The sequence below is a fragment of the Takifugu rubripes genome, chromosome 3, assembly GCF_901000725.2.
Source record: "Takifugu rubripes chromosome 3, fTakRub1.2, whole genome shotgun sequence".
Lineage (NCBI taxonomy): Eukaryota > Metazoa > Chordata > Actinopteri > Tetraodontiformes > Tetraodontidae > Takifugu > Takifugu rubripes.
Window position 1 is genome coordinate 16,087,891 of NC_042287.1, and position 15,128 is coordinate 16,103,018.

The 15,128-nt window shown below is 46.9% G+C and overlaps 1 protein-coding gene across 3 annotated transcripts in view; it reads left to right on the top strand.

The window, feature by feature from the left end:
• Window positions 1-7,278, top strand: part of plxna2 (plexin A2) — a 132,371-nt gene extending 125,093 nt beyond the window's left edge. For 2 of the 3 annotated variants that reach the window (XM_029833484.1, XM_029833483.1), the window contains exons 28-32: window positions 610-800; window positions 890-1,059; window positions 1,141-1,353; window positions 1,574-1,724; window positions 3,811-3,927. In XM_029833484.1, coding sequence (XP_029689344.1) covers window positions 610-800; window positions 890-1,059; window positions 1,141-1,353; window positions 1,574-1,724; window positions 3,811-3,906 — 821 coding nt within the window. In that variant the 3' untranslated portion in view covers window positions 3,907-3,927. Of the gene's footprint in view, window positions 1-609; window positions 801-889; window positions 1,060-1,140; window positions 1,354-1,573; window positions 1,725-3,810 lie in introns of all 3 variants that reach the window. The other variant, XM_011619284.2, reaches the window with a different exon arrangement.
• Window positions 7,279-15,128: the final 7,850 nt, after the last annotated feature.

A 15,128-nucleotide genomic window follows, 5' to 3' on the forward strand; every position in this document is an offset into this window, starting at 1 on the left:
GCCTTTGAAGCTGGGTCAGATGGATCCTCACTGAGCTCCTCAGATCCTGAGTCTCCCCAGAGCCCAACTGCCAGGAGACGTCGGCTAATTAGAGAAAGTGAAACCGCCATCATTCAGACCGAGTGAAGACGAGCAAGGAGGCAGAAACACAACAGCAGAGATGAGAAGGATGTATGGATGAAGGGGGCGGCCTCGCTGCTTAGCAATTTAGTCATCTTTTGATGCACAGATTAGAGTGTGACAGGGATGCTTTTTAACACAGCGGCGCTCCAGTGTTGTAGGTAAAAGCCAATTAAGGGTTCAGTAATGATAGCAAGATAATGAAGCAAGAGAAATAGAGCATGAATGAGAGTCTAAAAAAGGAAACTGTAAACAATTATCAAACCATGTTGATACAGAAACCGTGAGGGGAACCGGCAGCAGCGTTAATGATGGTCACCGTGAACCTAACTGAAACTACATTGTGATTTAAACTGGATCTGAGTGAACAAAAGTAAATACATGAAAATGTAATCCCTTACAAATTTCAATCGTTCAGGCATCTGTGCTGTTTTCGTGAGACTGAGAAACTCAGACATTTTTCTAAGTCCTTCCCTTTGTCCCGGACAGACTCTTCTTTCCGCTACACGGGCAGCCCCGACAGCCTCCGATCACGTGCACCCATGATCACGCCTGATCTAGAAAGTGGGGTGAAGGTGTGGCATCTAGTGAAGAACCACGAACACGGAGACCAGAAGGAAGGCGACCGGGGTAGTAAGATGGTGTCTGAGATTTATCTGACCAGGCTGCTAGCTACAAAGGTGCTCCAGCATTTTGGCCTCAGTGTTAGCATTTCGCTGCCGTCGTGTGATTCAGTTTTGCTAACGTCTGTGTCCTTTGACTGTCCCAGGGAACGCTGCAAAAATTTGTGGATGACCTCTTCGAGACGCTGTTCAGCACGGTTCATCGAGGAAGCACTCTGCCCCTCGCCATCAAATACATGTTTGACTTCCTGGACGAGCAGGCAGACAGACACGGGATTCATGACACCGACGTGCGCCACACTTGGAAAAGCAACTGGTGAGAGTTGGACCTCGACAGTAGCTTCTGCAGCGCAGACGTGACCACACAGCTGTTTGATTATCTGTCCTCTTCCTCCAGCCTTCCTTTGCGTTTCTGGGTGAACGTGATCAAGAACCCGCAGTTTGTCTTCGACATCCATAAGAGCAGCATCACCGATGCTTGTCTATCTGTGGTGGCTCAGACGTTCATGGATTCTTGCTCCACTTCAGAACACCGCCTGGGCAAAGACTCTCCATCCAATAAGCTGCTTTACGCTAAAGATATTCCTAATTACAAGAGCTGGGTAGAGAGGTAGGAGCTGTTGCATGGTACTGATCCTCTCCGTCACATCATTTTTGTATCCGCTTTAAAGTTGCAAACATATTTCTCACCCTTACTTCTCATGTTGAGTCACAGCTGCAGCCCTTTATGAGTGGCTTTGCGACAACATCCACCATAAAAAGAATTCACATCTCAGGCTAAATGATTCTGCGTGTCGTGCTAACTGTTGCCCTCTGACTGTTCCCTGCAGGTACTACGCTGACATCAACAGGCTGCCAGCGATTAGCGACCAGGACATGAATGCTTATTTGGCTGAACAGGCCAGACTCCACTCAACAGAGTTCAACATGCTCAGCGCTCTCAATGAGATCTACTCTTACATCAGCAAGTACAGCGAGGAGGTAAATCGCTTTAGCACGACGTGCATCAAGACAGTTGTGCTTGACGCCCCACGCACAATAGCATTAGCACAACAGGGCCTGTAAAACCAGTCTACACCAAAGAGATTTAAGCTGCAGACACTGAGGGTCTGATGCTGTTTGAGTGGATCAGCCACTAATTATCCATATATCATGATTACTAACTGATTAAAAGGCATGGTGCCTATGTGCCTCGGGATTTGATGGGTGTATGTTTTGCTCCTGGTGTTCCCAGACTGTTCAGTAGTGTCAGAGGTTAGTGAGGTCTTCAGTAGACGCCCCCAAAGCCCAAGGGTCTAGTGAGACTGGAGCGTAACAAGGCAGCGTGTCTGATCTGTAGAGTGGAAATGAATGTCTACAAGCTCTCGGCATGCTGCTCTGTCCTTCCGTGTGTGCTGAGTGAGATTGGGATGTCCGCTCTATCTGTTCAGAATCATGGGAAACACACAGGCCCTTAGATCGTATAAACACAAAAAGGAAGTATAGAGATGGGAAGAAAGTGAGAGAAAGCACATTAGAAGAAGACATTCTGCCTCTAATGTCAGCTCCTCCTCTGGGAGGCATTAGCCTGACCTTTACCGTGTGTTGGACTGCGGCGTCTCTCTTTTCCACTCTCTTCCCTCTTTTCTCATTTCTTCCAGTCCATTCCTTCTCTTTTTTTATCCATTACCCAGTCAGCTTTCCGTTTGCGCCCTGTGAATCTCATGCACTCGTTTTTGCTGTCTCTGCAGTTGTAGCTGTCTGTTCGCACACATGCTGCACGCAAGCACGCTCAATTTGCACCTCCATCAACACTTGCTGTTTCCCAGTCTGCAGTGCGAACAAGCCAGGCTCTGAGAGCCGCGCATTCTTCTCCAAGAACAGAATGGGTCACGCTACCCAGGACAGAGCCTGGTTAAACAAAAGATGGCGTTGGGTGCAGCACCAGCGTGCACAGCACGGAGGATTAATATTAGATGGCCATTAGGTCAGATGGAAATACCTGTCTGTCGCTGTCAGCCTTCCAGAGACGGGTAAATGGGTGGTCAGTGGGCAGATAAGCAGCGATGTGCCGAAAGATGGCGCGTACGTTACGTCAAAAAGAAAAAGTTCACATTTGTTGAGCCGCCGAGCCCTTAAAATCAAGGCCAAGTGTGACTGATTGCCTGAAGCGCGTGGAAATGACCAATTCTGTTCCGATTAGCGCTGATGGAAAATTGTGAAATGTTTGGGAGATGCAGGATGTTCTACAATTCTTTCCCAATGTACACGGCTCATTTTCGAGCCTTTCCTGCTGGTGATTGCTGCCGTGTTTCACAGGGTGCCTTTGTGTCTCGCAGCATTTATAAAGAGTCACAGCAGTCCTGGGAGTGACCTTGGTCTCTTTTTTAGAGTTCAAATTAGTTTTTGCCTGGAAACATCACATCCGAGCCTCGTGTCAATATGAAACTCCGATCAGACAAATGGCGACAAAGGCTGCAGCATTTGGAGATAAAGCTTCATATCAAAGACTGATACAAGCCCGTCCGTGTTTTTATGCTTTTTTTCTGTTGTTATTAAAGGCGCCTGTCACGTGTGTTGGTGTCACTCTGACATAGATTCACTCTGACAAGGCAGAAATGATGAAAGGATGAAGGCCAGAGTCTGTCTGGCTCCCTTTTAAACCCATCTTGACAAATGCCAAATTTACAAGAAATGGGTTCAGCTGATAAAACAAGGGAGGCTAATAGACAAACACTCCTTGATCATCATCACAGACGGAAACACTGATGTAATTTTTACTTGTGTTTCATGAGATGCCCCTGAAAGAAAAAACCCAGAAAGAACAGTCAGGGAGCTGGGGTTTATCCTAAAGGTCATCAGATTTGTAGAGGAGAGACTCGCAGCAGGGACAGAAGCCGTTTCCTCCACCTCTGTATTTCAGGAATATTATAAGAAATTACTTTATGCAGATGACACCCAGTTATACATACCATGACCTCTAGAGGGCTGAACAAAAAATGATGTTTTTCAAACGCGTCTTTACGACATGCACATCTTCAGTAGCATTTTTGGGGAGTATTTTTCAACAGCTTTGTCTTCTACACAGATCACGATGGCCCTGGAGCAGGAGGAACAGGCAAGGAAGCAGCGGTTGTCCTACAAGGTGGAGCAACTCATTTCAGCCATGTCCTTTGAGAGCTGAAAGAAACCCTCTGCTCTGTTGGAAGAGAGAGAGAGAGAGAGAGAAAGAGAGAGAGAGAGGACCAAAGTACTGGCACAGACTCCCAAAAAAAGGTCACCGCGGGAGCTGGAACCATGAACCGGACCTGAGACCTCTGTATACCCACAGCCAAATTCCTTCCATGATGGCACCACTCAGCAGCCAGCAGACCAAAATAAAGACTCTGCACTCAGAGCTGATCATTTCACATGGAAGGAACATCAGCAGAGGAGGAAAAAACACGGCTTGTATTTATTTATTTTTGTTCCTTCCCAAAGGACATTTTCTTTTGGCAGGAAATAGTATTTTGTGTGTGCATGAGTGTGCGTTTGCGATGTGCTGAGGAGCTCTGCAGGACAGCGAGAGCAAACGGAGAAATAGATTTATTCTCCATTCTGCGGGAAAGCTCATCTGAGGCTGAGATAGAGATTTATTTAACGTTGCAGGAAGCAAACCTCATGCGGGACGGCAGTGTTAGCAGGCAAATTCCACAAACTTTATTTTTGTACTTGTACATTTGAAGATTATCAGTTGCAGGTTAAATATCCGCTCACAATCTCTTAAATGTCACATGAGAAGTGCAAAACTGCATCACTGAAGCGTGTTGAAAAAAGGAAAAAAAGGACAGCAGCCCACGGTCTTTGTCGTCTTTCACGTCCTCAAACTGTCACATGACCTGGACTCCTCCGCTCTTCATCCAATCAGAAGTGTACAGGAAACCGTGGAAGCTGGAGCTCAGCGTCCAGGAGGTCACGGCTCTGCCAGCATGCTTGCACCTGAACGCAGGACGACGTGATGAAGTCTGTCGTGTATTTAGAGATGAACTCGAAGTATCAGCACCGCTCTGATGTCCGGCGCCCGCCGCAGCATCGGGCTCATCCGTGTACGTACCGTTGATACTTGCCAGTCAGTGTATGTGAATGTACAAACGTTTTTCTATCCGTCTCTCCGTGTGTCCCTCTGGGTTTTGCAAATGTGAAGGAGCTCAGTTGAACTGAAGCTCCGGAGATCTGCAGCAGCTCATCAAGTGACGCCTTTTTGTCCGTCCTGACCTCTCCCCATCCAACTGCTTCCAAAATATTAATTTAGCCTTCGTCACAGGACAGTTCTCACGTCGCCGAGGTCGTACAAACACCAGTTCATAAAGTCCAGATTCTGCACCACAATCTCCTCCGTCGTGAACCTTTTGTCTTCTTTGCATTCATGCTGTCACTCGTATGAAGTCTTCACAGGGTCCATCCTTGATTTTATTAAGTGCCAATCAGTTGTGCCAGCTCCAGGGGACCAGATGAGCGGATCCTGCCCAGCGACCAACCATATCCTAGCGCAGACAGTCAGAAGCTTCGCTACTATTGTGGGTCTGATGTGACCAAGTGCCAAAAGAACCCGTCACTCCCAAACGTTCGGTTCATCCTTTACAGAAACAGAAACGGGCTCCATTTGGTGTTTAGAGCTGGAGGGAGTTGATAAAACGGCGCGTTCCGAAACGGAAAATGAGGAAAAACACATAAACGCCAATACATTCGTGTCGTATAAATGCATTTACCAAACCTTGTACCAAAACGCATGATGTCACCTTTCAACCAGCTAAAACAAGAATAGAAGATTCCACCCTGTGGGGGGCTGATTTCATCCTCCTCTCAGATCCATGTTTGCTTGTTGTTTACGTACTTGAAAATAGGTAGAAGTGGACGGTGTGCACGGTGTTCTGGCCCACCGTGCAGCGACAGCCCGACAAACACCACCAGAGGGTGAAAAGGTGCTTCTTTTCTCTGTGGCCTTAGCAACCCCGACCATTCCAGCTCTTCTCTCCAGTCTTCTCAAAGCTGTTTTTGCAAAATAAAGTAAAAGGAGAGGTGAAGAGGGTACAGCTTGGCCCGGACAGGCGTCGCTTCGCTCAGCACTCGGCTCGCCAAGGCTGTTTGAAGAGGTGTCAGGAAACGAGGAACGGCGGAGGGGTAGAAAGAGAGAGGAGCCCCTTTAGCTCTCGTTTCCTGCTCCCACTTTGAAGCCGCTCTTTGATCTGAGCACAGTGTGATCAGGAGATGGAAAGAGAGGCAAAAAAAACATCACACCCGGACGAGTGAGATGAGGTGATGATTGACAAGCTCTCAATCTGCCTGGATAAGTAGTGAAAGTCCTTCTGTCATCCGAACAAGCACCTTCTCCCTCCCTCAGAATCACCTGCAGGTACACGACGGCGCACTTACCAATACAAAACATAAAGCTTCTTCCTTTTGATGAAGGTGTCTTCCCAGATTCAGCGAATAGAATTGTATCCTCATCATACCTCACATTGCTTGTATGGAGTAATGCTTTTTTTTATCATTTTAACAGGACCTAAATGCCTTTTTCCTTTTTGCAAAGGATATAACGTCTGTGTTTTAGAGTCTTTCCAGCACATCGATGAGCTTGCTTGTATTCAAAATCGTGACAAATGTAACCAGAAGCGCGCAAATTGGTGGAAAGTGGCTTTGATTTGATTTGTATCAGGATGTTTCTGTTTGTCGTGCGTGACTTTTTTTATTTTATTTTTTCGCATGCTTTTTAACCCGTCGGTTGCTTCCGCCTCGTGTTCTGCATCGACCCGTCACTCGGCAGAACCGCAGCCCATCTGTCCGCGTCTCCAATCACAACTTATTGCACCTTTTTTTGGTGAAAGAGATTTTTTTTCCTTTCTGTTCACAGAGAGTTTGTTTTTCCCTTTTGTTCTTGGGCAGATTTGATTCAGTTTAGCGCGTTTACTTTTTCTGAATCCCGTTTGGCTCTCAACACAACCTCCTTCAGCTCCAGCCGATTGCTCGTGGAAGATGCTTTGTGCACTTTTTAAAAAAAAAAACAACCTCTCAGTTGAAAGTGTTGCCGCAGAGACGGCGATGTGCTTTTGATTGGCATGTGTCATTCCTTACATGAAACGAAGCATTTCATCGGCATTTTGGTTGGTTGATGGTGTCAGACGGAGAAATCCTGATCAATATTATCCTCGAATATCAATAAACCTAAGTATCCTTCCATCTAAACACATTGTACACAAACCCTTGTAGACACTGGAGTTCTGTAAAATAGTAAATACCTGGCAACGATGATGACAATGATTATAATAATAATTATAATAATAATATTGGCTGTCTGTTTTTCTTGTTTTATAAAAGTGTTGTGAAAATTGTAAGAAACTTAAAGTATTTAAATAGGTTGTTCTCTTGTTTTTTATTTGCTTTGGTTTTGTTATAATATATTATTGTGTACCTAATGTAAATATGAAGCACACCTATTTTGCAAGCCAAGGATCCACTTTGTACTGTTGTTATATATAAATAAACTTTGCTGGTTGAAATTGCATAAAGCCAAAATGAGCAAGTTCGTCTCTTTTGTGCACAGGAGCAAAAGAAAAACAAAAAATTCACCTGACTGCAGTTATTTCACTCATTTAGTGATCAGAAATCTACTTTAACCCAAAGAAAATATGGACTCGGTTAGAAAGAAGGAAATACTCAAGATGACAATTTAGAAACGTATTTAAAACTAAAATCTGTTCTGATCCTTCTGTTAAAAGCAAATATCTTTATTCCAACAACTACGTCTAGTTTTAGGATTGTATATAAAGAAAAACAAAATGGAAGCACAACTTAAAGTGGCTGAAGAGAAAATGATCATAAATCATCATTTAATGGCTGCAGTAACTTGTTTCTTTTGATATAAAAACTAAATTGTGTTTAATTCTCTTCTTGTGTCCTGTTAAACTGCCCCTCCCTCCCTCATGAGTCTCACCTGTGTCCTGTTAAACTGCCCCTCCCTCCCTCATGAGTCTCACCTGTGTCCTGTTAAACTGCCCCTCCCTCCCTCATGAGTCTCACCTGTGTCCTGTTAAACTGCCCCTCCCTCCCTCATGAGTCTCACCTGTGTCCTGTTAAACTGCCCCTCCCTCCCTCATGAGTCTCACCTGTGTCCTGTTAAACTGCCCCTCTTTCACTCATTAAACTGCCCCTCCCTCCCTCATGAGTCTCACCTGTGTCTTGTTAAACGGCCCCTCTTTCCCTCATTAAACTGCCCCTTCTTCCCTTCCCTTCCTTCAGACTGTGTGTCTGATGTGGGGGGACATGGGGGGGACGTGATATCTTCTCTTTTGGACAGGATCTTTGCTGTTTTATTTCCCTGACTGGGGGACACACAGGCCTAAAGCCCAATAATGGGGCAGTTCTGCTATTTATCTTTTCACTCATTCTCACCGCTGGAGTCTCCCGTGGGCACTAAAGCCCCCCCCTACCCCTCCCCGTCCCCCATCACCTGTCCCAGAGGAAGGACGCCGTCCCGGCGTGCTGGGGCGAGGCTGTCTGTCTGCCACTACAGACGCTCTAACGGCCTTTGATGGCCGATTGATGCCCCACTTCCTGTGTTTGGACGCATTAAAACGGCTTCGGGACTCAGATGTCACAAACCAGGACTGAGGACGCATAATAAACACTGTTAAACGTCCACTTTTGGGGCGTTTGACTTCAGAATGAGGCGGTTTTATTCAGTTTCACCATCTCCGGCGGCCATTTTGTGCCGGCTTGATGGCGCCGTAGATGGTTTATTCCTGGTCCCGGCTCCCTTGGCCACCCCTGCTCCTATAGATCCCCTCTGGGGACGGTCTAATCCCTGCTGCTTCTAATCCTGTACTGCTGAGACCAATTCAAATCGTGGCGAGACTTAACGCCCCGTAATGCCTTTACAAGTAGTTACATAAAGCTGACATCCCTTTCGTTCTGGTCGGGATTCTCAGCCTGGATTACGAGACAAATTCTGAAATAATTAATATAAATTCACAAAATGGGATGTCGGCAGCGATTTGCAAACCCGCTGTGGTACCTGCAGGTTTTGGGACGGGGGGACACCTGTCTCTCTGCACGGTTCTGTCTCTCCCGACCACTTCCTGCTGGGAAAACGTTCCTCTTCTTCAACATTCCTACTCATGTTTGGTGTCATTTGTTGAAGTTGTGCGGTTGGATTTGTTGTCGGTTCCGGAGGAGTCGTGCGTTCTGCTCGGAACTCTGCTCATTCACAGCCACCCCGCGTACGTCAGGGCGCTCCTTCATTTTCAATAATTCATACATGCTACTTTTAAGATCAGGCTTAAAACCTTCCTCTTTGAAAAAGCTTATTGTTGCTAATTCTGTAGTTCCAGTTACTATTATAGACAGACAAATTATCACACTTAGGGGGTCGTCTAATGAATAGGTTAACATCTTAGCTACGCTGCTATAGGCTGCCGGGGTCCAGAAACATGATCACCTGACAGGCCTCTGTCACCCCACTGGGTCATGGTTTCCTCTCCTCTCCTCTCCTCTCCTCTCCTCTCCTCTCCTCTCCTCTCTCTCTACCCCCCCCCCCCCCATCCCCCCATCAGCAGGAGGGTCCCCCTACATGAGCCTGGTCCTGCTCAAGGTTTCTTCCTGTTAAAGGGGAGTTTTTCCTTGCCACTGTTGCTTGTCGGGGGTCAGGCCCTGGGATTCTGGAAAGCGCCTTGAAACAATTTTGATTGTATAAGACGCTCTATAAATAAAGATTGATTTGATTTGATAATTGTTTTCCGAGTTGGAGTGAAAGAATTCAAAGCGGAGAGGAGCGTCTGCTCTTCCTCGTGGAGACGCTCACTTGTCTCCCCACCTCTCTCTTAATTACTCGATCGTCTCGTCTTTTGTTGTGAGGAATGTTTCCTTTGGCGGGTTCGACCTTGAGGAGCATCAATGTTTAATGCTCCACCCAGAATTCCCTTCGTTCCTCACGTTCTGGCTCATCCCAACAGTGAACCTACAGATTCCAGAGTAATATCCGGAGGTCCTTGAGGCTCGCAGGCGGTCCCATGTAACATGTGACCTTGCAGAACTGCTCCGCTAGAACGGCTGCTGTGATTTGGAGCTGTTCGACTCGTACCCCTGGGTTGGGACGTAATTAATTCCTGTTGCCTTGAAAGTGAAATCTTCGACCTCATTAACACGTCGGTTTCATGCGGAACATCGGCTTGTACAATTAGACCTTCATGGTTTTCGTTTCGTCGTCTGGCAAAAGCACCGGCCCGCGCATCCGCCCGGCAGAACCTGCTGCCGTGGTCGGAGCGGAAGGCCAGATGATGCAATAAATCCCACGAGGGCACAGCGGCAGGTCTGGGACGTCCAGGAGTAAAAATGCGGACGAGCCATTTTCAGGCTGCAGAGGAAGAAATGAGTTTTTAAGGGTTTAATCGATACTTGAAGCTCGACTTTAATCGTGTTTGTAAGCACTTGCTTTGTTTTTTGCCGCGACATTAGCAGCATTAGCACTATTGCTGAAGAAGCCCGGGCGTGCGCACGTTGGGGAGAAATGATTCACAATTAGGCACAAATAAAACGAGAAAGGGACCCTGCTGGGTTTTGCTGACAGCCGGTTCTTCCGCTTTCATGCCGAGGTCCCCATCAGCAGATGAGGAGTTCCATCAGCGGCTCAGCTTCCTGTTGTCGTCCTTTTTAGCACCGCGCAGCAGAAACCAGAGCTGGTGGCGACCATCCCGGCACCCAGTGGCCCAGTCCGCCAACCATGCCTCCAAAAGTGCAGGTGTAAGTGTTTTCCGCCTGTGCAAATGTGCCGCGACATTCAAATACGCACTCTGAATATAAATGTGTGTGTGTGTGTGTGTGTGTGTGTGTGTGTGTTACCTGCACAAACTCCTGTTTTCAGATGCAGGGTGCAGGTGAGGATCGCCTGCCAAATTTCCCTTGCTGGAGCACTCGTTTGCATGTGCAGATGTTAATTACTACAAGAGCGTGTATGGGCCAATCAGCAAGGCAGAAGGAGCAGCTTGTGCATCTCCCTCCGCCCCCCCCCCCCCCACGGGTCCCTGTTTCCACAGTTACACCCCTGGTTGATAATAAAGATAATCACCTCAGATTTCCTTCATGGCTCATTTTCTCTTGCTCGCCTCTGAAAGGCCAGAGCGCCGCTGTCTGATTTTCCACACTGAGCTCTTATCAGCACACGAGGGCCAAAAGTTGGGCGGGGGGCCAAATCGCACCACCTGCCACACACTCACCATAGGGGGACTGATTCGTTCAGTCGGGGTGTGTGATATGGAGGGGTAATAAGTGTGAGATTATCCATCCGGTGTGGTGGGGAATCAAAAAAAAAAGCCCCATCGCTCGTTGGCAGTGATGCGGCTGAGGGGCCTGTTCAGCCCCATGGGCTAACCAACACGGTCGAACTCTGAAAGGCGCTTTTAAACATTAAAAAAAACCCATAATTAATTCTATAACGGCAGGTGAATCGAGCAAGATCAGAAATGCACTTGGAACCAGCTAAGCGATGCAGGGCGAAGCCACTGAAGACCAGTCTGGGGCACTTCTGCCCCCTCTTTTGAGTGATTAATGCAGATATTTAACCTCATATTACAAATCAACGCTGTGTTCCTTCGGGGCCAGTAAAGCTGTTATAACCACTCTGTCATTAAACCTGACCACCCAGCAAAACACCCAACAGCCACTTACTGTCTCTCTTTTCATTCTTTTCATTCTCAGCCACCTCTTTCCTTTCTTCATCCTCCCTCAGATCCATTGTCCGGATAGGGACGTGCCCGGGATAACAAGGGCCTGCTTTCGGCACACTTCTTTGAGAATTATTTAAGGCTCAGGAGTTTCTGTGAAATAAATATTTGATGTGGAGGACCTGATCGTCTCTTGGTGAGCCCAAAGCAACACTTCAGAGAACAACTGGGGTGAGGTGTATAGATCCCTGCTTCAAAACACACACAAAGACGCGCAGACATCCACTCCTGGCTGTGTGTCTGGGTCTGAACACACCCAGATGTTTAACGGTGGGCTGTCGAGTGAAAAGGTTGTGGAGTCTGGCTCCAGTCTGCCCTAGCACGTTTCCATTTACCCACTGGCTCACTGGATTCCCCCCCACCCCCCCCTAAAATGTGCCTCTCTGCCATTTATTTCAGACCTCTACCTCTCGTGTTTCACCGTTTCATCCGTATTTAAATTATTAATCATGTTTTATGTTCTCAATTGCAAGTTATGGACCTGCTTTGCCACAAGAGGGCAGAGTTGAGTCGTTTTCTCCTTGTTTGGGACTGAAGACGCTCCAGCAGCCTGGTCCTCTAGCGCCATCTCATGGCCGCCTGTGGGGATTAGTGTGCTACGTTCTAACAAAGAACACCGCTGAAATAATGATTCAATTATTAACAATAAAATGAACATGGCTGAGAAGATAAGGGACTAATAGAGGGAATTGTGTAATACGGAGGAATGAGTTCAATAGAACTTACCTGGACATGCTGCAGAACCACACACAGTTTTCATTGTTCTCACAGGCTGCTAGTTTAACGAGCACTTTAATGTCTGGTGAAACCACAAACGGCAGTCTTTCCTTTTCTGCTGCTTCTTTGCCGTTATTGACAAAATTATCCCTCGTGGCTTTGCCAGTGCAGTTATAACAGTTGTGTAACTGGTGTTTTCAAGCCTAAAAAGTCTAAAATGTTTCGTTCTTGTGTATTCTGAGGGTTAAAAACGCTATATCCTCACTACATCCTTGTATAATTTTCGTTTTCAGCCGATCTTAAACACTCCTGCTGGAGTTGTTGGGCTCCTGCAGCCCGTGTGGAAGCCCGGGCTCCCTGGATCCCACACAGGTCCGGAACTTCCTGCCAGGGAACCTGAAGCAAACTTTTAAAAATCCCTTTGCAAATCTATTTATTTCACGGAAGTCTTTAAATACAAAACAGGAAGTTTAGAAACTCGATTTTGTAAGTGCTCATTTTTCTAATCGACCGCTGCTGCACACCAGAAAACATCTTTATGAATATGCTCTTAACAAAAACTCAAGCCTCTCGAACCTTGAGCAGAAATTACTTCAAGATGTCCACCCAGCCACCCAATCAGAGCCAATTAGAGCTTGTTTCAGGCTTGTGCAGTCTGCCCTTTCAAAGTAAGAGAGGATGGTGGGGACACAAAGACCCAGGCACTCTTACAATTCTTATCTAACTCTTGTTTCCACTAAATCAGTTGGAGCTGCTGCTACGCTGACTGAAGGGTGTAAGAGCCTGCGTCTGTTGCATGCAGGAACATGCGTGTGCTCTCCCTGCTTTGGGACCCTGGGATTTCTTTTATGAACAATAGGAGTTGGCTCCCTGAGAGGCAACTGTTTGAGAACATCTGTATGGCATCAAGAGAGACTGATGAAGAGTTTAAAGGTGGGAGGAGAACCAAAGGGAGGATGTTTGCTGGCGTCCGCCACGGTGCTCAGAGCTCAGCACGCAGCTCGCACATACTGCGGCTAATGACAGCGATTATTTTTGCAAGTGTGAAGTTGATTATCAAGGCATCAGATATTTCATTTATTCATCCCACTGTTGTATAATCCACATATGTTCCTGCGAAAATGACGTTTCTGCGGAGACATTCTTTGGCTTTACCGGAGCACCGTGTAATAACAAAAGAGGCCGAGGCCTCTGTTATGCTAACCGCATGTTTCCCCGGCAACTGTTTGTCAGCGGCCTTGAGATAATGGTATAGTGACATCATGTCCTGAAATACGCTTCTTTGTGTTCAGTCTGCGGAACACTTGATCTTGACCAGCGCTCCGAGTCAGAGATGTGCCCTTCATACTTCAGCTGTCCAGGGTTCGGCAGAGGTCGAGCTGTTATTTTACACCAAATCACCCCCCCCCCATCCCCACCCTTCACCTTTTCCGGTCTTCCTGTGTTGCTTTTTCCACCAAGATCCTATGGAACACTCGGCCAGGTCCAACTCGTTTCACACGATCCTGTGCAGTCCTGACACAGAGGGAAGTGCATTCAGCAAGCAAAGAGGTGAAGGGTGATTATAAATACACTTCCATGTATATCTCTGTCAGGAGGTTCACCGCCGGGTCTGTCTACACACTCCTGGACACGCGGGGCAGGGTGAGCCGGGACTCATGGCACACAAGGAGAATGAGAGGAAACAGAAGAGGAATCAGATGTGAGACTGGCAGTGGAAGGGGAGGTCAACAGGATGATGGGAGGAGAGGAGAGATGCGCCGCTGAGGTGTTGGAAACAAGTCATCAACCAGAATCTTTCAGAAAAGGACCGCAAATATTCACATTTTTGGATCTAATTTGTTGGATTTGCGCTCCAAACAGTATCATTCATTATTCCTCTAAAAATCAAGTAGGATTAAATCAACTTTTCAATTGAATTTTCAACGCTCAACAGCCTAACAAAGGTTACGCAACAGCAACAGCAAAAAGCAGGAACAGATCGCAGCAACAACAGATGAGGACAGGATTAATCACCATGGCTGCGGTGGAGTTGTGAAGGAATAAACTCCCTATATGAACCTGCATTCACACACATACAAACTCATCACTGCAACTCGCGTCACACTCTCTCCTGTGCACAAAGCTGCACAAATGCTGTGAATCCTTTTGTGGCTCCATCAAGTCAAATCACTACAGACGTCTGGGAATGTCTCTAAGCAGAGTTCCTGCATTCAGCCTCCACATCCACTTTCCATATAAAGAAAAGAAAAGCAAGAAATGCTCCAACCCTCCAGGGATTTTTGTGGCCGGTTTGATCTCGGCAGATGGATTGTGGATCCAACATGATACTGTCTTGGTTGCAAATTTAATTAGAAACAGAATGGCTTTAAATTAATAAAGGGAGGACGCTGAACAAAAGCTCCCATTCACTGATTTTCAGTTTTCACTGTTGTGTACAGGAAACCCAGCCTGAGTATCCAGTCTATGATAATGTGAGCGGAGGAGATAATGTGGGCAGAGACAAAGATGAAGGACAACCGGGTCCCTGCAGAGGTCAAACAGCAACCATTCAGATAGAAGATTCTTAAAATATTCAGACACTGGTCCAGGAAGCTAAAATTCTTTGTTTTTACGCTTGTTGTCCCATGTGACAGTCTCATGTTCTGCTCCTTTTTTCCCCTCTCTTTATCCTATTTTTCCCAAAACACCAACGTCTTCCAAAAACCCCAAACGTGGTCTCCGAGGGTCATGGTCACTGACATCATGTGCCAGTTCTCGTGACGGCGCACCGGCGGCCCTCCTCGCTACACAGAGACCCTTTGTGCTTTTCAACTAATAGATAAGACAGGGAGGGTGAAGGAGAAGACGGGTGGCGTGGATGCAATTCCCTGAAAAGGCGCGCCAGCCCAACTCCCACATCTCGCAGTTGTAAACAGCCACGTGGTTCGTGTTG